The sequence below is a fragment of the Castanea sativa genome, chromosome 12 (assembly GCF_040712315.1).
Source record: "Castanea sativa cultivar Marrone di Chiusa Pesio chromosome 12, ASM4071231v1".
Classification (NCBI taxonomy): domain Eukaryota; kingdom Viridiplantae; phylum Streptophyta; class Magnoliopsida; order Fagales; family Fagaceae; genus Castanea; species Castanea sativa.
In genome coordinates this window covers 5,935,779-5,957,476 of record NC_134024.1, presented here as the reverse complement: position 1 = coordinate 5,957,476, position 21,698 = coordinate 5,935,779, and the positions used below count along the sequence as shown (strand labels likewise).

The window sequence follows — 21,698 nt, the reverse complement described above, 5'->3', positions numbered from 1 at the left end:
ACACATTGATAAAGGTCTAAGATAATCCTAGATTCCCTAGAAAAGAAAGATAGTACCCCCTTTTTTACTTTTCCTTGATTTCCTATACATTTTCCTTAGTGATGTTGCTTATGCTTTAACATCCTTGGCCGTTTGAGTTGGTTGAAGAGGATTGTGTCCTATTTAAAAGATAGTACTTTGATTAGAGAAATTCCTGTATTGAATGGATATGTGGCCTGGTGACTTGGATGAGTGCAAAGCTTTGTCAGCATCTCTGTTTGGTTAACCAAAAGTGCATTGTATTCTATACTTATCATAGGAATTTACATAGTCTTATATGTTGGCTCCCACATGGGTTGTTTTCCTTACCAAAGAAGATTAGTTCATGTGAATATTGCGATGTTGAAACTTTGGAAACTTAAAAGATTAATAGATTCATTAAATTAATTTGAAGTTCTTTTTCTTTATGAAGAGAGAGAGAGAGAGAGAGAGAGAGAGAGAGAGAGAGATTAAAGCTTTTAAGACTATGATTATGTTCCCATCGATTATAAATGTGAAGTTGTTATTATGAGGAAGTGCTCAATGCATCATCATTTTATGCGCTCTCATTGATTAGACCACCATGCACATGCATGCATTCTTTCCTTAGATTTGCAATCAGGCCAATGCACCCTTAATCTTATCTCTAAATTTTATGGTTATTTTTTTTAATGCTTAATAAATATTATAGTCATGCTTAGAGCTTGTATGACATCAAAAGGTATGATTCCTCTTCAATAAAGCCCCTCTCTAACTAGGATGCTCATTAACATAACCTAAAGTTTTTTTCTTCTAAGGAGGATTTTAATTATTTTTTAATGCTGAATAAATATTATAGTTATGCTTAGAACTTGTTTGACATCAAAAGGTATGCTTCCTCTTCAATAAAGTCCCTCTCTAGCTAGGATGCTCAATAATATAACCTTTTTTCTTCTTCTTCTAAGGTGGATTTTTTTTTTTTTTTGTGCAAGTAAAAAAAAGAATGGGATGAGATGAAGTGAAAGGAATTTTAAAGAAATATTACATCTGTTATCTTGTTTGGTTGAGGGTTTAATGGGAAGAAATTCATTTCATTCCGTGGTAAGCATTCCTACTAAAAGTCGGAAAAACACTCACTCTTTAATAAATAGAGATAAAATGTCAATTTTATTCTTATCATGAAAAAAGAAAATGAGATGTGGAAAGTGTGATAGAAGAAATATATATTTCTTTATGAATTTTTAAACCCATTTAAAAAATACACTATATTACTTTTCTTTTTTAATTTAGCATACCACTCTATTATGTTCCTTTTAGAAAATTTCAAAATGTAGTGTAAGAAAGATTGTTTACATAATTACTGATGACATCTCATCAGGAATCAATAGGCTCACGATTTATGATGTGTCATCCAAAAAAATCCACAGTATATGCAATATATATATTCAAAGATCTAGAGCTGGTATATTCCATGAAAAAAATATTGTAATATTTGGGTTGTATTCATGAAGGATGTAAATTGGGTTTAAAGGTGAAGCTACTGTTCACTGTGCAATAATGAAGAGCTCACTTGTGTTAGCTAGCTTGAGCAAAATTGAAAATTAAACAGAAAGTTTTGCCAGTCACTCGCTAATTGAACGAAACCATGCATTTTGGGTAGATTAGGAACTTACCTTCTAGGGCAGATTTTATGGCCACTGCAACCTTAATCCCTCTTCTCATATAAAAGAATAATTTTAATCCTAATTTCAGAGAAAAAGACAGTTGCAATAATAGAGATAATTCTATTATCATCCCAAACCCCTCCTATGAATATCCTTAAGAGATCACTGAACCAACCACCTTGATCTCTAATATATGAATGTGCCGGACTTTTATCATTGAAAACATAGACATTTCTTAAATTTTTGCATACTGGCAAAAATCTCCAAGAGTAAATCGTTTGTTTGCAAGAGGCAATCATTTGTGAAGCTAATCACATAAAAGGAATAAGGCAAGAGTTTGTCGTTGTTAGCAAGAATGGAAAGTTCGAGTACAGTAGCAAGGTCAATAGGTAGATGATGCTGTGTGAGTATGAGTAGAATCGCAACAACCTTTCATGTTGGCTTTGAATTTTGAGGTTCTATTATACTCCCAGAATGTTTTTACCTTGGTAGGTGTTTCTACAACGATTTTTATATCGTGAACAAATAATCGGTTATTAACATGTTATTGTTTTAACCATGCATGCTTTGTCTATGTTTATGCATAATGAAATAATAAGTTATTTGTGATTTAAATATTGTTCTAATTAACTTGTCTAATCATTAAATAAATTAACTAAGAATTGGTAGTTAGGCTGTCTGAGATCTAAACTTAAAATTTCAGAAGATTTTAGTCAGTTACCTAGGTTCGAGTGCGAGTTCGAGTTCGACACACAAATCTCTAATTGGTGGAAAGACTTACAGAAGACAAACAGATAGAAGAATATTAAATACATACATGACGCGGGTTGTTCAACCTATTAGTTAATTTAGCCACACACACCCTCTTATTTTATGGATCCATCAATACGTAAGCTCTAAAATTACCAAAGATGCTTCTTAATACAAACTTATGACTACTAGTGCTACACTTGGCACCACCCAAGCCATAATGTTACACTATTAACACTTTGCTCAATACATCGATCTGCTCAATGTTACGGAACTAGAATATCCATACATTGATGAAACATTTTTTCGAATAAAGACATAGAATTACAACTTTCAAGTACTAGAAAGTAGAAAGTAGAAACTACTAATTAATATAGTAGTCAATAAAAGTAGTTTGATATGCTTTAATTGCGCTAAGATTAGTCAACAAAGTTGTTTTAAGCATGCTTTCCCTCTCTCTTTTTCTACTAAGCAGTCTTTTCTGTGCTTTACTTTGCTTTGGTGTAAGAAGCTGATGCATTCTTGTGTCCTTTCGTGACTTCTGAACTACATCCATTAGCTTCACTTTTTTCTTTATCTTGTTTGATAATACTACATCAGCTTCATTTACAGAATTCTTTTTTCTTTGACATATTTCAGCTTTCCTTTAATCACCACACATTGCGTTCAACTTTCGAGGATTCACCATGACAAGCATGACTTTTGTGTATGAGACAAAAGGACAGATGGATAGGTGTAATGGCATCAGCACCGCCGCCCCCAAGCCACGTTTTGAGCATGGATCCAATGGCTTCCATTGATGTGGAATTCTGTGTCTCACAGAGACCATGAAGATGAGTCACATCTCAAACACATGTGAGACCCACAACCATGTGAAACGCTCACACCTCTGATCTTTTTTCTCAGGGAATCTCTCAATTTCTCTAACCCCCACACGTCAGTTGTTATCCTTTATACACGTGACATCCACAAAAACATGAATTAGCAATAGTTTCTAGCTTTTTTTCTATTATCCTGAATTGACTTTTCTACCCACTCAAAACCTTGTAAAGATGGATATTAGGATCACAGGACTGCTCAATGATTGCAAGGGAATGCATGTCATAATTAATGTTAATCTGCTGCTTATCAAGTATCAACAGTGGTCATCACAGGAAGCCATGGGACCTAAGCTGTACTGCTTTTGCCACCCTTTCCAAATTCAATCTATCATTCTTTCAAGTAAAAATGGGATCAGAAAGGAGAATTTTATCACAAAAATGGCAAAAGTAGAACATTTTCAGAAATTTAGGGATAAGTACAGAGAAAAGAAAGAACATGCGCATGCACAGCATTTTATCTGACTATGCAATGGGATTCTTTTTCCATTTATTGGGCTTCAGCACCAAAAGTGTACAGTAAGAAGTTAATGGGAATTTTGTTTTTCTCCCATATAATGAACATCAGAACATATATACCATGTACACTTCTCAAACATAGAAGTTGATGAGAGTACTCCTCTATTAGTTTAGAAACAAAAGTTCATGTAATAAGCTCTAACCGAGAACTATTTGTATACTAAAAATCCATTCAAGTGAACATCAAGTACTATTAACAATTAGAAGAAAAAAAAATACACACACAATTGTAATTATTTTTTAATTTTTAGACGTTAAATACTAATGCATACTCAATCGTTGCACATAATCATACACACACGAATTACAATTTTAGTGCAAATTGTGTGTGTATGTACGGTTGTGTGCAACAACTAGTGTGAAATAAATATTGTTTATAGGGTGACCTCAAGATGCTAACAAGATCTTTCGAACCCATAATCTCATAGATATAAAATCTTAAAAACCACTAAGCCAACTCCAAATAATCCATTGCAGATTTATTTAGTACAATAATTGTGAAAACTATTCATGTAAACCCTCTCCTCCACTCCACCCACGGGCACAACACTAATCACTGATGTTGCATGTGATTCAACATTGTTGCGAAGTTTGGCATATATAATGATCTCATCTTTGCATATGTATGTTTTCTTAACAAGAGGGTACTGAAACATTCTTTATTACTAGATGCCGAAGCTACCATTCTTTCCCATAGATTACATCAATCTTTCCTTGACACGGTTCAGAGAAACCATGTGAATTAATTAGTGCAAGATTATAGTATTAGGTGTGCTTACAAGTAAAAACAAAAATATATATATAATATCGAATGGGAATTTTTGTGATTACTTGTGTTGCCTACCACATGTTGTTACGTACATACATCGACACATGATTGCATCAAACAGTTTGCAAATGTTCTTTTTTTCAAACAATTTTCCTAAAAGCAATCCCCTTATATCAATTGGTTACACTTTTTTAAATATATTAAAGTCCCTAATAAAACAAAAGAAGCAATGCCAAAGGACAAATATTTTAAACTTTAGAATATTCTTAACTATATAGTATATGGCTAAATAATTGATTGATAATATATGCATTCATTTAAACTATAATACAAAAGATACAGAGAATGATTATGTTATTATTCATCAATTTCGATCTAATTCCATTTGACGCCTTACACCAAACATCTTTATAAAATTCTCTCATCACGAGCAGTGCTGGAAGCTATTGGACAATTCACAATATAATAACATTTTTTTTTTTTTGATCATATAATAATTTGATCAAATTGTTATGAAATGCAACATGCATTTGGATTCTCATCACTGAAGAGCTGAGGAGGTGGGAATCGTTCAATCACATAGAGTGGCTGGTAATAGTACATCATTCTCTTCATACCTTCCTCATCAATATTATTGTTGAAGACAACAATTTCTTCACCTTCCTTCTTGGCCTCTTCCTTGTTTTCCTCACCCTTGTCACCCTCTTCTTTCTTAGCTTCTTCTGGTGGTTTTTCTTCTTCTTTCTTTTCTTCTGGTTTTGCTTCTTCTGCTGCTGGCTTCTCACCTTCCTTGTTTTCTTCTTTCTTCTCTGGTTCAGGCACGGGTTGTGGTACAATTCGAGCTTGCTTTTTAGTGCGCCTATAAACATAATCTACAAGCTTGTTTTCGTCCATTGTCCCAGTCACCACGACCTTACCAGTACTAAGTTCAGTCACTGCTGTTTGGACCCCTGTTATAATGCACACATAAATATTAGTATCTCATATTATGTCTCAGATATATACATCATATATACGTGTGTGAACCCTACAACTTAGAACTCATATACTATGAAATATCTTATGCATAAGCTAATTTATCGGGTCTGTTGATAATTCAATATTGTGTTGCTACACATTGTAGAGAGAATACACGTATTCGATACATTCTAGTGGATCTAGATTTTAAACCCTTTGACAATAAAATCAAAATCAATGAAAAATCTCCTATTTAAAACCGATTGGATGACATATATCATAGATCAAAAGACTATTTATATATGTATTTTAATTTCGTGGATTATTTATTAAAGAAGTCAAATTATTATTTAATATGTTAGTCACTTAAAATGGAGTAAAAGAGTTCTCTCCAAATTTGTTTGGAAAAAAACATGTCCAAAATCAAGTTCAGATACACACAGTTTCACAAGTTACTAACAAATTATAAACTATTTATCACTATCACATAAGTCACTATCATTCCATTCTCACAAATCAATCACAACTTATCGCCTTAAATCAATCATAACTTAACACTTTAGAATATAAGTGTGTTACAAAAAATGTATCAAAAATTATTTCTTGTAGTTGCCAGGTCACACTCAAACAATTAACTTTTTTTGCTCGTACACACAAATCATTCATTTAGCTTATACAGAATAGGGAATATGTAACATAATAGTACCTCTCATTTTCAGTATCTTCCTCTTAAGTTGCTCAGCACAGGCATCGCAGTGCATGTTTACATTGAGCTCCACTGTTTTTAATTCACCAGCCTGGAACACAACAAACCACACATGTTGGTTCATGTACTTTGCGAAAAATTCAGTAAGCACTTCACTTAGAATAATTAAAGGGACTACATGGTACCTGTGAAGTAACAACTTCTGGAATGGGTTCACCCTCGGATGCTGGTAATGGGGATAAGACTTTTGCTCTTCTCTTACTTTTTTTCATAATCTTTGTGCATACAGCTTGAGGCTCCACTATCCCCTTTATAGTCACTTCATTTTTAGCCATGTCTATCTCAACCCCTTCCACTCCTGCTCACAGCAACATACAGGTTTAGCACACAAGTTCCAACACATCAATAAGTCTATAGTAATATTTTTTTACACTAAAAAGCTACCCTTATTTTTGGTGATGTGTTGGGCCAAGTGAGATGCCATGTGAGTGTGTGTGAATGTCAGTGCAAAATTCAGTGTATGTAGCAAGTTTGAACACATTTACACCAATAAAACTAAAGATATAACAATAAGTTCACAACGTTCCTAAATTAGGGGCTGTTCGTTACTGTTATTTAAACAACAATTTTTAATATTTAAACAATATTACACGTATTTTTATATAATTTTTTCATCAAAACATATTTCCAAAAAATACAAACAACATTACTATAAATCTCTTACGTATACCATCTGGTATATGAGCCTACCACGATACGTAGTCTAAAATATTTTTAATGCTATTAATTTTTGTTGTGTCCTAGCATGAATCTATATGTATATACACATATGCTAACATATACTAGCATTGAAAAACAAAAACATAAATAACAATTAACAAAGAGAAAGGGAGACAAGGGAGGGGGGGACCTCTAATTTTCATGATGGACTTCTCAATCTTCTTGGCACATCCAACACAATGCAAGTCCACGTACAAGACTAATGGAGCTGGTGGCTTTGGCTCTTCTTCCTTCTTCTCCTCTGCCTTCTCTTCCTTCTTCTCCTCTGCTTTCTCTTCCTTCTTCTCCTCTGGCTTAGCCTCTTCCTTAGCTTGTTCCTACCAAATACAAATGAAAAACAATCAGTAGGGATTAAAATAAAATGCAGCTCCAAAAAAGCCAAAACTCAGAGATATCAAAAGCCTCACCTGTTTAGCTTCTTCACCCATTTCTATGAATCAAGAATGAATGAGAGATATAAAACCCAAGTTGTTCAAAATGGGAAAAGAAAAAGAGAAGAAGGGAGAGGGTGTAACAATGAGAAGAGAGTGGTTTTATACGTAGATATAGTGAGAGTATAATGGATGAACGGTGGGGTATGTTAGCAAAATAAAGCAAAATTCAGTGTGATTCTCTGAGCACATGCAGTGCCACTAATTGCACAATGAGAGAGACTCTTAGTTTATTATTTCTTTCTGGAATTCTTTTCAAACTCCAAAGCTGAAGAGGGAGAGAAAAGGGAGAGAGCAATGGAGCAGAGTTGGCAGATTTATAGTGAGAAAGAGAGGTGAATTTGGTGAGGCCAAGAGAAAGAAACCATTGAAAAAGGACACAACACATTTTCATCACCCACCGACTCGTGAATTTTTCGTGTCATAACCCATACTGTCCGACGTGTAAGTCCATCTTATGTGGGCAAACCTAGATTCCAATGTCCTGAGGTGTGGATCGTGTGTGGGACATACCATACATGCTGCCCATCCAATTGTCTAGCTCTTCACCAACCATTGGTTATAATCAATTTAATTCTAGTAACACATAACTTAAGGTTGGCAATCTAGTTAAGTTGTGAACTACTTAGCCAAAAAAAATAATCAGAGTTTAATTGTGATTTTGTGATCAGGGTTGATGAGTTATTCTACTTAACACAACATATCTCATTACATTTTCATAGCAAGTTGAGGTGTCAGTTTACCAAAAGTCAAAATAAAATTATATTGAGAATTACCACAACTTAAAATAAGGGTGTTGTAAAAATGTTGTGCTCCTAGACTTTCTCATGAGTGAATTGGTGTTAGACCAATAAACGGATCAAGTCAATCTGGTTCGAGTCAAAATTGAATTGTCCTAAATGGTTTAACCATATTTTTTGCACATGAATAATAATAATAATAATGTTTTTGTCTTCCTATCAATACAAATAAGAGAAAAAAATAATAAATACTTAAAAATAAAAGTTAAATAATACATAAATTCTTAAGTTTACTCAATTTAAAGTTCACTAGTGATATCATCACCATAAAAGAAGGAAAAAAAATACTTGATGTTGTGAGCTACGTCAAGTTATCAACCTTTTTAAGTGTACGTGTTGCATGTTGTGCTTTTTTTTCTTTTTCTTTTTCTTTTTCTTTTTCTTTTTCTTTTTTTTTTTGCTGTAAAGAAGCGTCTTACAATCTAACAAAATGTTTAAAGAAAGATTAGCTTTAACCATAAGGGAAGAGTGGATTATTTTTTTTATTAACTGATTTCAGAATATATATCCCGATGTCAAATTTATTAAGTAACATTAAATATCTAGTACAAACAAAAATACCATTAATTATGTTGTTGTTTTTTGTTTTTTTACAACAAGTGATGAGAGAAAAGGTATTTTAAATGCAGGTTTACCATATAAAAGGGACTTGACATTCTACTGGATCAAAAACCTTTTGACATAAATAGACCCATATTAAAGTCTATGCTTGATGTAACAAAAAAAACTAATCTAACCCATTTCAAAATAGATTGGTAAAATTTTACAAACTACTTACTGGAATTAATTTATCATAACAAGTTAACAACTCAAGAAAATGCTTACATCCAAAAATTAGTGGTTAAGCAATAATAATCATTTTATATTTAATTTCATGACTTTTTTGACTTGGGATGGATGAAACGTAGGGATCATGAAAATGTGTTTAAGTTTTGCGTGTAAAGATCTACATACTAGAAAGTTGATCTCTCACGTGGGCTGCTTCTTGTCACTTGGCAATGCTTAATCATCTTTCTTTCTTTCTTTCCATTTTGTACTTTCTTTTATATTTTGGTTGATTAATTATCAAAAAAAACTTCTTGTTGGGTTTACCAATCCTCTCTCTCTCACTTTTCCAATTTGTTTATCTTTTATAATTTTGGGTTAATTATCAAAAAACTTCTTGTTGGGTTTACCAATTTTCTCTCTTGTTTTTCCAATTTATCTCTTTTATAATTTTGGGTTAATTATCAAAAAACTTCTTGTTGGGTTTACCAATCTCTCTCTCTCTCTCTCTCTCTCTCTCTCTCTCTTTTCCAATTTGTTTCTTTTATAGTTTTGGGTTAATTATCAAAAAACTTCTTGTTGGGTTTACCAATCTCTCTCGTTATGATAATTACTTAATTAGGGAAAGAAGAGAGGGGAAGAATTTCCTTAAACATGATATTTCACAACCTCACCAAACTGCACCTACTTGGGGATTAATTTGGTACAATATTTCTCGATCCATCTCAAAGCAAACCAACCCTTTTGAAGGAAATATGAAAATTCATGCCCTTTAGTTTTGTTTTGTCCTTCAAATTTAGACCAAACTGATACAACTTCTATAGAAACACAAAAAGAGAAGACCCAACTTACTAAGGTCGTAACACGTGGATATGACTCAGCAATGACCACCATGGGACTCTTAACAGAACCTCAACATTTAAAGCTCTTTTTTTTTCTAAGCTCTCAACCACTGCACCTTTCCGAGGTAAACAAACTTCACCAACCAACATATCTTTCTATCTGATGCAAAACCCACACAAAAACCAGCCAACAAGCAGGCAAAAGTATAGAATTTCGGTTGACTTTGTTTGATTATCTTTCTCCTTTTTCATTAGTAAAGATGGGTTTACAATATCATCTATGATGTATAGGCTGATTAGGAGATTCTAATTAAGGCAGGTGCTGGCCATTCCATTGTTCCTTTTGTTAGGATGGTCGGTTAGAATAGAATCTGAAGCATTCATTGCTCAGCTTTATAAAGCAATTCTACTCAACCACCCATTACTTTGGCTATTATATTTCATATCACACAAACCAATCTTCCGAACTAGTTTGGAGAAATCTCCACCAACCCATTACGTGATAATTGATAATTCATAAAACCATTTACATATTTATTTAACCAAGTCATATAATTCATTAAATAAATCATGTGACTAAGGTATATGTAAATAATTTTATCAATTGATACGTATTGTGTTAGAGAAATTCTCCTCCAAATCGTTTTGGAAGTAACCTTTTTCCTAAAGGGTAGTTCTTAGTTTCTTATCATTACATGACTGCATAATCAAAGAATATTCTCTGTCATTGGCTATAGAGGATTGCTTTTAAGTGCCTTGCCCAACATATTTAGCTATGAAATGTAAAATTGTAGGCAACATTTTACCACAAAATTCTTTGTTGCAGTCAAAACTCAAACGCACGTGCATGAAAAATTCAAACACGAAAGAGTAAGATTAGACCTATGGTCTACAAAAATTCCTATGTACGCAAGGAAGGGGACCAATGTGTTAAAGCATGTATGTTACGGGCCATGATAATGCTAGAGTATGAATTGTCACAACTTACAACTGTTTTAATTAACAGTAAACGATCAAGATCATTAAATTATATGAGTGACTGAAATTAAGAAAACGACTTTTGTTTTTAGATAAAAATAATGAAGAGCAATTAAAGAATATAGTGAGCATTACAATATTGGCCAAGAGGTTGCGATTAGATGTGCCATGTGTCTTGATTCCTATTTGTGATTGAATTTCTTTCATATTTTTTAGTACAAAAACTTTTAGCTGCTCTTTTTATGTAGGGATGACTAATAATTCGTGCATAATTGCAAATTCGAAATCTTCCTAAATCTACACTTTTAGCCGAAAGTATAAATTATTGAAAAACATTGTTTCTGAAAATTGCATGCATGGTTCAATTGAGATATATCAAATAATTGAACAAGCAAAGGGAACATGGACGTACACCACAAGAAAATGAACCATTCAATTGGGGTTACATTTTTATTTCCACAACATTAATCCTCTGTTTGTTTTAAAATAAAATATTTTTAGGTGTTTGGTATAACAAATAAAATTTTTTAGGTATTTAGTATGGCAAGTAAAATTTTTCAATAAAATATTTATAGGTGTTTGGTATAACAATGTTCAGCCATCGAAGCTACTAGTGCCAGAGGTTCGATGACTGGAACATTGGAATCGGTAATCAAAATTATGGCTTTGGTGACCAAACTGTTGATGATCAATATCGGAGTGGTGTCTCCGGTGACCCGTCGACAAAATGGCATCTCCAATTATCGAACCTCTTGCATTGGTCAATGCAGTGTCTCTGGCCATCACACTGCAAGCACCAGTTGCTTGATAATATCGTTACTTTGCACAACTTTTCGAGTGCAATTATGAGTTGTGCTGCTTTGACTACTGAAAGCAACATAATCTGTAGAGAAAATGGTGTCCATGTCAGGTTTGAAAGCTAGGATAGTGATTAATTTGAGGAAATGGTCACTTCTTTTATGAGGTCAATTTACAAGCCTTTAATCACCATATTGGATTTAAAAAAAAAAAAAATGGATAGAGGGTTACAAACAACCAGAATTGGAGCAGAATACTTTTAGAAAGCCACAACTAATGGGGAGAGAGAGTGTGTGTGTGTACGTGAACATAAAGATTGAAGATGCTATGTCTTGTCAAGGGGGTCCATGATCTATGCAGATTAAGAGAAAGAAAGAGAGACAACATGCAATGTTTTGTGTAAAGTTAGTCCTTTATTTGTTAATTACTGTTGCTTTATGATATTAAGGGCAGTCCTTTGTGGTCTTAAACCTGCCTCGATTTTCTTATACAGTTCTTTATGGCCCCTACACAAACCACCCCCCCCCCCCCCCCTTTTTCTTTTCCTTTTTCCCTCCTTTATTGTGAGTCTGTGACAATATCATTTATTTGAAAAGCTGAAGGTCAAAAAAAAAAAAAACTGGGGTCTAAGGAATTCTAGGGTAAATAAATTATTGTAACAACAAGAGGTTTCAATCTAGTAAGTGTCATGTTAATTAAGAATTTGAAAAGAGTTTCAAATGGGTTGTTCAAGTAATTGTCTAATGATAACGACATCTTTTGTAATATTTCGTGTTTGTGGTTTGAACTTTGAACACCGACTTCTCCTCCCCTTTCCTACCTCAAAAAGAGCTTCAGGTGTTTGGGTGCAATGTATGCAAGAAAGAGTAGTAGGGGAGAACATGGGAAGTGGGTCTCCACCAATCAGATTTTGGGAATTTTTACAATGGCCCACTGTGTTTGTGGTTGTACTTGTAATTTTATTTGGTGCATTATCCCAATCGCATGGCCCCCACGAAAGATTTTGTAACATGGAAAGTTTCACAAAGAAATTCAAACTCATAAGAGGATGTCCACATTATGAGATTAGAAATATAAAACTGTCCCCTCATTTTATTTTGTAACATCATGAATTTCATCCAGCTTAAAAACCAAAAAATAAAATAAAAACCCTGGATTTTCTATGAGGATGTTCGTAGCTACACACATAAATGGACTATACTATAGTGTCTTAAGCATAGCCTGACAACAGGGTCCAATTTCAACCTTATACACTGGCATCCGAATAAATTAAATACATGCATTAAGATACGAAGCAGTGATTAGGCAGGCTAAGTAAACAATGAAAAACCCATTTTAGATTTTGGGGTAGAATACTAATTATGAACTGATTTGGAGGTCTATATTTCTAGAGCACACCCATCGTCCCAAGCCATTCGCAAGTTTCCATTGTTTAAAAAATCACAAAATAATTCAACAACTTTCAATAAGGTAACAAATTCCCAACAAATCATATGAATTTTTGCAATTCCAATATAAAGCCCTCATTTTCAGCAAAAAAAGACACCAATGACTTTTTTTGTGTAAGTGGGATTCAAATTTAAGTCTCCTGTTTGACAATAAGAGACTTTACCAATTAAGCTAACTAAAATTAATATAAAAAAAAATGTCATACCCAATATACAAATCTCTCATTTTTGCAGGATTTGAGAGAGGCCATGATAGACAACTTTAACCCAAATTTTGTTTGGAGAAGCTGTTATTAACACCATATTCTGAAACTTTCATTGCCCAAGTGAGTGTTGGTGCTCACTCAAATATATCTCAGCAAGAGCAGTGTGTAATGCTGCACCAATTGGAAGGACATCCTCATCAAGAAAGAAGTAAGGGGAATGTGGGGGGTGGAGTGCACCCAACTCCTTATTTCCAATTCCAATGCCAAGCATAACTCCAGGAATCAGTTCTTGATAGTAGGCAAAGTCTTCACCTGCCATCATTTTCTCGCCCACAATGACATTTTGAGGACCAACCAAAAGTTTGCCCACCTTCTGCACATGCAGATGCAGTTTCTCATCATTCACAACAGCAGGCAATAGTGGGTGATCTTCTTCCTTCATGTCAATATATGCATTACATCTGTGTACAGCAGCTTGTCCTTCAATAACCTACAACCAGCTGCAGTTATATACAACACAAGCTTTGAAACCAGTGTTTACATCAATTAAACTGTTTGTCTTTGGAAACAAATCAGTTGGCAGTTTGCTACAGACCTGATGACCTAAAAAATTGAAGACATTGAAGCCCAACGCAACAAAGTTATGAAGTAAAAGAATAGAAGTTATGGGGAAAACATTGTGATAGGAAGCTCAAAATAACTCCATAAAGCTGACAATTAGTGTCAGTTAAGGGTGCATCTTGAAACACTTATAGAACAAATGACGGTGTGAAGGTAGGAAAATCACAATGTTATCTCCATGAGGCCAAAGCCAACTGCTTGATTCTGCATTTACAGTTCACCCTTTTCCAGGAGGATTGCCAAAGCCAGCAAATGGAAACAAATAGTATTGAATAATTGAAATAAGTATGTTATGCAGAAATGGAATGGACAAAAGATTTGTTTCTTTATATTTCAAAGAGAATTCACGTCTACCTTATGTTGTAGATCAATGAAGCAGCAAAACTATTTTCTAATAAAGCCAAAATTGAAAAGGTTTAGTATATACCTCTTTCAACCGTTGCCTGAGTTGGTGCAAGCCTTTAGTTGTGAGACTCCTCAAAGTGCCCCTAATTTCAACATATGTTGGAGTTGTGTCCAATGTAGTACCACCTCTGACATAAGTAACAGATAGCACCTTCAACAAAAAGTCAAGTGTTAGCCCTATGTTACATTGGATGCTTTATGTGCTTTCAGTCACCCACACACCCCCCCCCCCCAAAAAAAAAAAGAAGACATTGCCTAGTCACTTCATTCTTGCATAGCCATATAGCTGAAAGATTTTGAAAATAATCCTCAAAAAAAAAAAGTTCCAATAAAAGTTACTAAACAGTTTGGACTAAAAGAATTAAGTTTACAGATAATAGAGGGGGACAATTTATTTTGTTTGGGTTGGGGGGGTGGGAGGGGTGGTCAAACTCAAGTAGATGAAGACTTTATAACCTGAGGTTATACAGAGAGTTTATAACAATGGAAAATGGAAGCTACAATAAGCATCCATCCCAAAAGCTTAAATTATCATGCGGAGAGGCCAACAAGTACATAAACCCATGACCAAGTACCCAACCAGTATGGAACTTTTCAAAAAGATCACATTAAAAGATTGAGGATAGAGACAAACCTGACTATGAAGTGGATCAGTTTCTCTCGAGATGAGCTGTTGCAATGCCAAAATTGCAAATGATGCAGCAAGAATTGGATCCACATTTGTATGGGGATCTGCAGCATGCCCATCTTTTCCTACTATTTTTGCTTCAAAGATGCATACTGCAGCTAAGGCAGGCCCTGAATTGGAGTCTATAATTCCTGTGGGTAGTATAGAACTAATGTGCATTCCGAATATAGCTTCAGCATCATGAAGAGCACCATCTTTTATCATGTGAGAAGCACTAGCACCTGCCTCCTCAGCAGGTTGGAAAAGAAGTCTCACAGTTCCCTTCAGTCCCAAATTAAAAGGGGTTTTAGAATAACATATGTTGAAGATAATTTAGGCAACTTTGAGAACAGAGAGACAAAAATCTTTATGAACATCTAATTAGAAACATGTGCCAACTTTCCAAGGGCAAGTCAGAGTTCCATCAAACACCAAGAAGTGGTGTCTGCAAAGCACATGAAAAGTATATTCTAAATCTGTTATCTATTAATTATTGCTCAACAACATATTTGCTGGAAATACTGAAGACGCATGACAACAAAAGAGTGGATCATGGTTGAACTTTATTTTTAGATTACAAATTTATATAGTAATCAAATCTATCTTGTAAGTTTTTCCATTGAGAGATCCCTTATCCTTGGCACATCAATGTACTTGGGTTGAGTCTAGTATAATGTGTTATAGAAAGTTAGAGAATTCAGATCAAAGATAAAATTTCTTTCTGTGTTATCGTTATGATGTATGTTACTTCTATGATGATAGGCCCACTAAATCATCCATTTGTTACTCTCATTTTCTATCAAAGAAACAAAATCTCTAGCACAGAGATTCAAATTTCCAATGTCAATTAATCTTAAGCCTTACATTTAAACAATTCAATCAAAATTATTTTACAAATAAGTTCGAGGGCTATCCCAATGGTTCCAGAACCTCTTGTGCAGCTTGGGCACTAAGGTTCAAACCCCACCAGCCCTTCTCTCCTATTTACCTATAAAAAAATATTAATAAATAAATAAAAAGAAAAAAGAAATAAAGACAGCATTACAGTGAGACAAGAACATACTCATCATTTTAGCCAAGATGTTCTTCGAACTAGAATAGCCTCTTGGCTATATTACTACAAGGAGCTCTTCACTGATTGAAATTTTATACAAGCTCATTCTCAGATTCCACTCTCTGATTTTGCCACTCTCTGTTAATTCACAATTGCACCTCCATTCTTTTACAGAGTAGAAATGAACACACTTGCACCAGGTAGACAGCCAAGCCAGCTTAAAAACATTAATAAAACATTCATACACATAATCCTAAAGAAAAAAAGGAATGGTGGAAAAGGACTGGAATAGCTATTGATTAGAAAGGTCTTTCTTCCTTTTGATCCTTTAGTAGATCCTTGGAAAGCAATCATGAGAAAAAAGTCCAAACATACAGATAGAATACCCACAAATATCTATGTCAAAGTAGTAATTTAATTAGATATATAAACGCCACTGGAAAGAAATCTGATCATCACGGACAAATTGAAAAAGATGAAAGTTTGGACAAATAAAAATTTAGATTGCTAAGGAAGAAAGTTTGGACAAATCTGGTTAGCTTACAAGAGCTATCTTTTCTAAGCTAACCAAGTGCATTATCTGCTGTATTCACAATTTTTCTCTCTGTGATACACATTTGACTATGGCACAGGCATAGAACTCATATTTAGGTTTCATAGAAAACAAAAGATATGAGACTTTCTATGAGAGAATCATCATGAAACAGGAGAGGTTTGTTATGAGGAGAACAACACAAGAATGTTATTTCATTATTAGGGTCTATTGCTTTAAAAAGATATATTTCTGCTACTGAATTAGTATATGTAGCATCATAGCCATGTCCTACACTAGTTTCTCATAAATTTAGTGGGTAATAACGGGAAACATGTTGCAAGTGCACGGCTGATTCGCACATTAAGAAAAAGTAAAGAAAGTGAGTAGCTTATATACACAACCAGGTTCAAACACCAATGGTGCTTCTCTCCCTAACAAAAAGCTATTCAATGAGAGGTCGTATTGTATATGTGTTGTTTCTCTTGTTAAATTTTGTGCTAATCCTAATGTGTCATCAATATGCAAATGATCGATATGGAAGAATCATTCTAAACTTAATTTTGTTGACAAAGTGAGTTTCTCCATGGTGCTTAGTAGCTTCCCCTAATGTATAGGTTTATCACAGACTTGCACATTGACCCCTCAAGTTTTTCCTACTTCAACTTTGTTATCCACAATTATTACATAAATGAACTGAAAGGCATCACCTTTGAAAACCCACATCAAAAACAAAAGTACTAAACCCATATAGAATGAAATATCTTTCATTCATTTCATTGCAATATTGAAAAACAAACCTTGAGCTTATCTTTGCGTTGATTAAGCAACTTAGCAGCACCAAGGAGCATAGTTGTGTGAGCATCATGTCCACACCCGTGCATTTTCCCATCAATCTTACTCTTATGCTCCCACTCAACAAGCTCCTACACATCAAAAACTATAATTTGAAAACGAACACACACACACACACAGACAACTCTTGAAAACGAAAATGGATTACTTGCATGGGAAGAGCATCCATGTCAGCTCGAAGAGCAACAACAGGACGAGAACCAGAGCCAATTTGGGCAACAATGCCGGTTTTGGCAAGTGGGTATGAGTAAGGGATGCCAAGCTTGTCAAGTTCTCTGCGGATAAGAGCACTGGTGTTGTGCTCTTCGAATTTGAGTTCTGGGTATTCATGGATTTGCCTTCTTATTGAGACCAACCAGTCTTTGTCTTGCTGAGCTGAGCTTAAAAATTGTTCCGCATAAGTTGGATGCTGAGAACTCTGGATTGCAGAAAGGGAAGTGAGTGAGAGAAACAAAATAAGATGAAGACAATGTAAGATTAACAAGTGTGTGTCCATCGTTAGCTTTTACAACTCAATGTTACTGAAAACGACGTCAACAGGATATTGGACGGTAGATGGAAAGAGACTAGAGGAGATCAGAAGACCTGATTCCTCACACTCCTCCCCAAAAAAAAAAAATTAATTAATTCTTTACTTTTTTTTTCTTTTTTTTTTTTACTTTTCACTTTTTACTCTATTATTATTTTTTATTTAATATTAGGAGCATTTTCGTTAAGCATGTCAAAATATATAGCAATTTTTTTATGAGAAATTTCACATAGCTTTCGTTACTTAGGACAGAACATCCCCAACAAATACATCAAGCAAAATCTGGTTCACGATCATGGTTGGAACTTCCACCACCCAAATTACATCATTTGCATTCTCATTAGCATTCCTAGCCAATAAATGTGCAGCTGTATTGCTGCTACGCTTAACATGGACAGCCTTCCACCCATTGAACCTCATTAAAAACCACCTTGAGCCTTCAATGACTTTCTGAATAGCCGTGGTTGAGGGAGTAGCTCCTTTGATTGCTTGTATGACAGCTAGGGAGTCCCCCTCGAGGATGATATTTTTGAGTCCTAAGTCTCATGCTAGCATAATGCCTTCCTCGAGCACTTTGCCTTCCACCTCCAACGCACCCAAGGGGTAGTGAATTTTTTTCCTCATTGCGCCCATCAGCTGGCCTTTCTCATTTCTAATTACCACACCTACTCTATAGTTCCTAGATTCTTTGAAAATGGCCCAATCCACATTCACCTTATACCATCCCTCAGGCGGGGCAATCCACCTTCTATGTATTGGAGGGGGTTTTGGGGGGCTGCTTGGCAAGTTTACCCGAAACTCTTCAACATAGAGTCGAGCATCAGCTGCAATAATCCTTTACTGCTTCATCGCTTCCATGCTTGGCTTTATTTCTATTGTTCCACAAGCTCCACGCAGTCATGGCAATCAGCTCCCAGTCATACTCACCCTTCTCAACCTATAACAGCCACAACACATCCACAAATTGCTCTTGGCAATACCTGGCATTATGCAGCTTGACTTTTAGCTCCTCCCAAGTTGCCTTCAGGGTTCTGCAGCCCCATAGGGTGTGCCCCGATGTCTCCTTTTCCCCACATTCGTCACATTCTTCATCCATGATCACTCTTCGCTGTGCCAAGCCAGATTTTATGGGTAGTATATTTCTGCACGCCCTCCATGTGAAGTGTTTTATCTTATTTGGGCATTTTATACCCCAAATGGTCTTCCACAAAGTTTGAAGTTTGGAGTTATTCGAGCATCCTGAGTGTCCATCTTCTGTTTTGCTTTTGTGCAATAGCTTAACTGCCACTTTATAGGCACTATTAACTCAGAAAGTTCCATTAGGGGTCATAGCCCATACCAGTTCATCCTTCGGTGCCATTAGGCTGATCGGGATGCCTAAGATGAGGTCTGCCTCAAAAGGAAGGAACAATTCTCATACCATCTCTGTGTTCCACATTCCTCGATCCTCATTTAAGAGACTTGAAACCTGCTTATCTCATTCCCAACCTTTCACCCTTTGGCTGATCACCTTACTCGAGCCTATGCTTGGCACCCATCTGTCCCTACACATATCCACGTCTCTACCGTTACTAATAATCCAGCTCGTTCCTTCGTCAATGACCCCTTGGGCTGTCAAAATGCTTCACCAAATGTAAGATGGACTCTTTCCCAACTTGGCTTCCATAAAGGAGGTTTTTGCAAAATACTTGGCCTTAAAAACCTTGTGCAGCAAGGAGTCTTTTTTCTACAAAATCCGCTAGCCCTGTTTCGCAAGTAGAGCTAGGTTGAAAGCCTTCAAACTTCTAAAACTCATTCCACCCTCTGCTTTTGGTAGGCATCATTTTTCCCATGATACCCAAGCCATCCTTCGCTCATTTGATTTCTACCCCCACCAGAATCTTCCCATGATAGAATTCAAATTTGAGCATAGAGATTCTGGGAGTTTGAAGCAACTTATCATGTAGGTGGGAGGGGCTTGAGCTATTGCCTTAATAAGGACTTCTCTACCAGCGTTTGATAGGAGCTTACCTTTCCATCTGGCAATCTTTCTTCCCACTTGGTCTTTTATACGATTAAAAGCGTTTCGTTTTCCCCGCTCCACAAGCGAAGGTAGACCAAGGTACTTTTCATGTTGCTGAATTATTTGTGCCCCAAAGACTTCCTTTACAACTTCTTGGACTTCCTCGGTGTATTTATGCTAAAGAAGAGGGCGATTTTCTCCTTGTTCAATTTTTGGCTCGACTCCATTTCGTAAACTCTTAGCACATCAGCTACCTGATTGCATTCTTCCCTTATTGCCCCACTGAATATAATGTTGTTGTCGGCAAAAAACAAATGAGAGATTGTGAATGCTCCTCTCTTCACCGTGATACCATGAAAAAGACCTTCCATTTCTCTTTTCCTCAATAGGGCAGATAAACCTTTTGCACACAAAAGGAAAAGATATGGTGAGATAGGGTCTCCCTGCCTAAGCCCCCTAGTTGGCGTGATGGATCCTTTCGGCACCCTATTAATAAGAACTGCAAAAAGTCATCGAGGACACACACATCATCACAAGAGCGATCCATCTTTCGTGGAATCCCATTTTCCTCATCATCGCCTCAAGATAACCCTACTCCACACGGTCATATGCTTTACTTATGTCTAGTTTTATTGCCATCAAGCCTTCTTTGCCCTTCCTTCTTTGATCAATCGAATGCATCGTCTCAAAGGCTAGTAGAACATTGTCCGTGATGAGTCTTCCAGGAAAAAAGGCGCTTTGCACTTCACCAATCACTGCTGGTAGAATTCTCTTGAGTCTATTGGCGAGGACCTAAGCCATTAACTTGTAAATCACGTTGCACAAACTAATAGGGAAGTACTTGGTCACCCATTGTGGATTTTTTTGTTTAGGGGATTAAACAGATGTATGTTTCATTGATTTTTCCGGGCATGATCCTCGAGTTTAAGGCATGCAATACAAAGTGTGATACACTAGGTCCCACAATATCCCAATACTTTTGGTAAAAAATAGGGGACATACCATCCGGTCTGGGGATTTGGTAGGGTGTATTTGGTTGAGTGTCGTCCACACCTCTTCTCTCTTGAACTCCTTCAGTAATTCTTTGTTCATTTCCACCAAGATTCTTTTTTCCACAACCCCTACACTCTCGGCATAGCTCTCAGGGTGGTCTAATCTGAAAATTGACTCAAAGTAATTCAGTGTAATACCTTCTATGGCCTCTTCTGAGTCATACCGGTCCCCATTTGAGTCTATAATGCCTTCAATCTTATTTTTCCTCCGTATTTGACTTGCCATAGCATGGAAAAATTTGGTGTTCTTATCCCCTTCTTTTAACCACAGCACTCTTGATCGTAGATTTCACATCACTTCCTCCTTGGTGTGTAGGCCGTTTATTTCCATTATCAATTCTTGGATTTCTTCTTCGGTCTCGTGGAGTAGATTAAGCATTTCTAGTTGCTAGAGCTTCTCTTGTTTCTGTTTTATGAGTTTATTCACATTGCTGAGCATCCTCTGATTCCACCTCTGGAGTTGTTGTTGACATCTTCCAATTCTTTCTTGGATTGGGAGAGCTGAGTCAGCATGGTAGGAATCCCATGCTAATTCAATTACTTCCTTACGCCCTACTTCTCTTGTCCACATCGCCTCAAAGAAGAAACACTTACTTGTTTTCCTAGAGGGCTTGCTACCTTCGGCCCAAGCACCAAGAGACAATGGTCAGAGGCAGCCATAGATAAGTGATGCACTACCATATTAGGAAATTC

The 21,698-nt window shown here is 35.7% G+C and overlaps 2 protein-coding genes across 2 annotated transcripts; both read right to left on the bottom strand.

Moving 5' to 3' along the window:
• Window positions 1-4,914: 4,914 nt before the first annotated feature.
• Window positions 4,915-7,741, bottom strand: LOC142618855 (heavy metal-associated isoprenylated plant protein 9). The gene is made up of 5 exons (XM_075791890.1): window positions 7,428-7,741; window positions 7,151-7,337; window positions 6,426-6,598; window positions 6,241-6,331; window positions 4,915-5,527 (listed from the first exon to the last, which is right to left on the bottom strand). The coding sequence occupies exons 1-5, from the start codon at window positions 7,446-7,448 to the stop codon at window positions 5,088-5,090; spliced, it is 912 nt and encodes a 303-aa protein (XP_075648005.1). The 5' UTR covers window positions 7,449-7,741; the 3' UTR covers window positions 4,915-5,087.
• A 5,388-nt stretch (window positions 7,742-13,129) lies between these two features.
• On the bottom strand, window positions 13,130-17,989 carry LOC142618971 (IAA-amino acid hydrolase ILR1-like 5). The gene is made up of 5 exons (XM_075792037.1): window positions 17,571-17,989; window positions 17,368-17,493; window positions 14,949-15,263; window positions 14,337-14,465; window positions 13,130-13,778 (listed from the first exon to the last, which is right to left on the bottom strand). The coding sequence occupies exons 1-5, from the start codon at window positions 17,916-17,918 to the stop codon at window positions 13,398-13,400; spliced, it is 1,299 nt and encodes a 432-aa protein (XP_075648152.1). The 5' UTR covers window positions 17,919-17,989; the 3' UTR covers window positions 13,130-13,397.
• Between the last annotated feature and the right edge of the window lie 3,709 nt (window positions 17,990-21,698).

What these genes read in the sequence shown, in the direction of transcription:
- LOC142618855 (XM_075791890.1), bottom strand. Translation starts at nt 7,448, where the DNA reads ATGGGTGAAGAAGCTAAACAG. An exon ending in GTCCATCATGAAAATTAGAG is followed by an intron (nt 6,599 to 7,150) that starts GTCCCCCCCTCC and finishes TGCTGTGAGCAG; the next exon opens with GAGTGGAAGGGGTTGAGATA. An exon ending in GAAGATACTGAAAATGAGAG is followed by an intron (nt 5,528 to 6,240) that starts GTACTATTATGT and finishes GCATTATAACAG; the next exon opens with GGGTCCAAACAGCAGTGACT.
- LOC142618971 (XM_075792037.1), bottom strand. Translation starts at nt 17,918, where the DNA reads ATGGACACACACTTGTTAATCTTACATTGTCTTCATCTTATTTTGTTT. An exon ending in AACGCAAAGATAAGCTCAAG is followed by an intron (nt 15,264 to 17,367) that starts GTTTGTTTTTCA and finishes TTGGGACTGAAG; the next exon opens with GGAACTGTGAGACTTCTTTT. An exon ending in CTGATCCACTTCATAGTCAG is followed by an intron (nt 14,466 to 14,948) that starts GTTTGTCTCTAT and finishes TTTTTGTTGAAG; the next exon opens with GTGCTATCTGTTACTTATGT.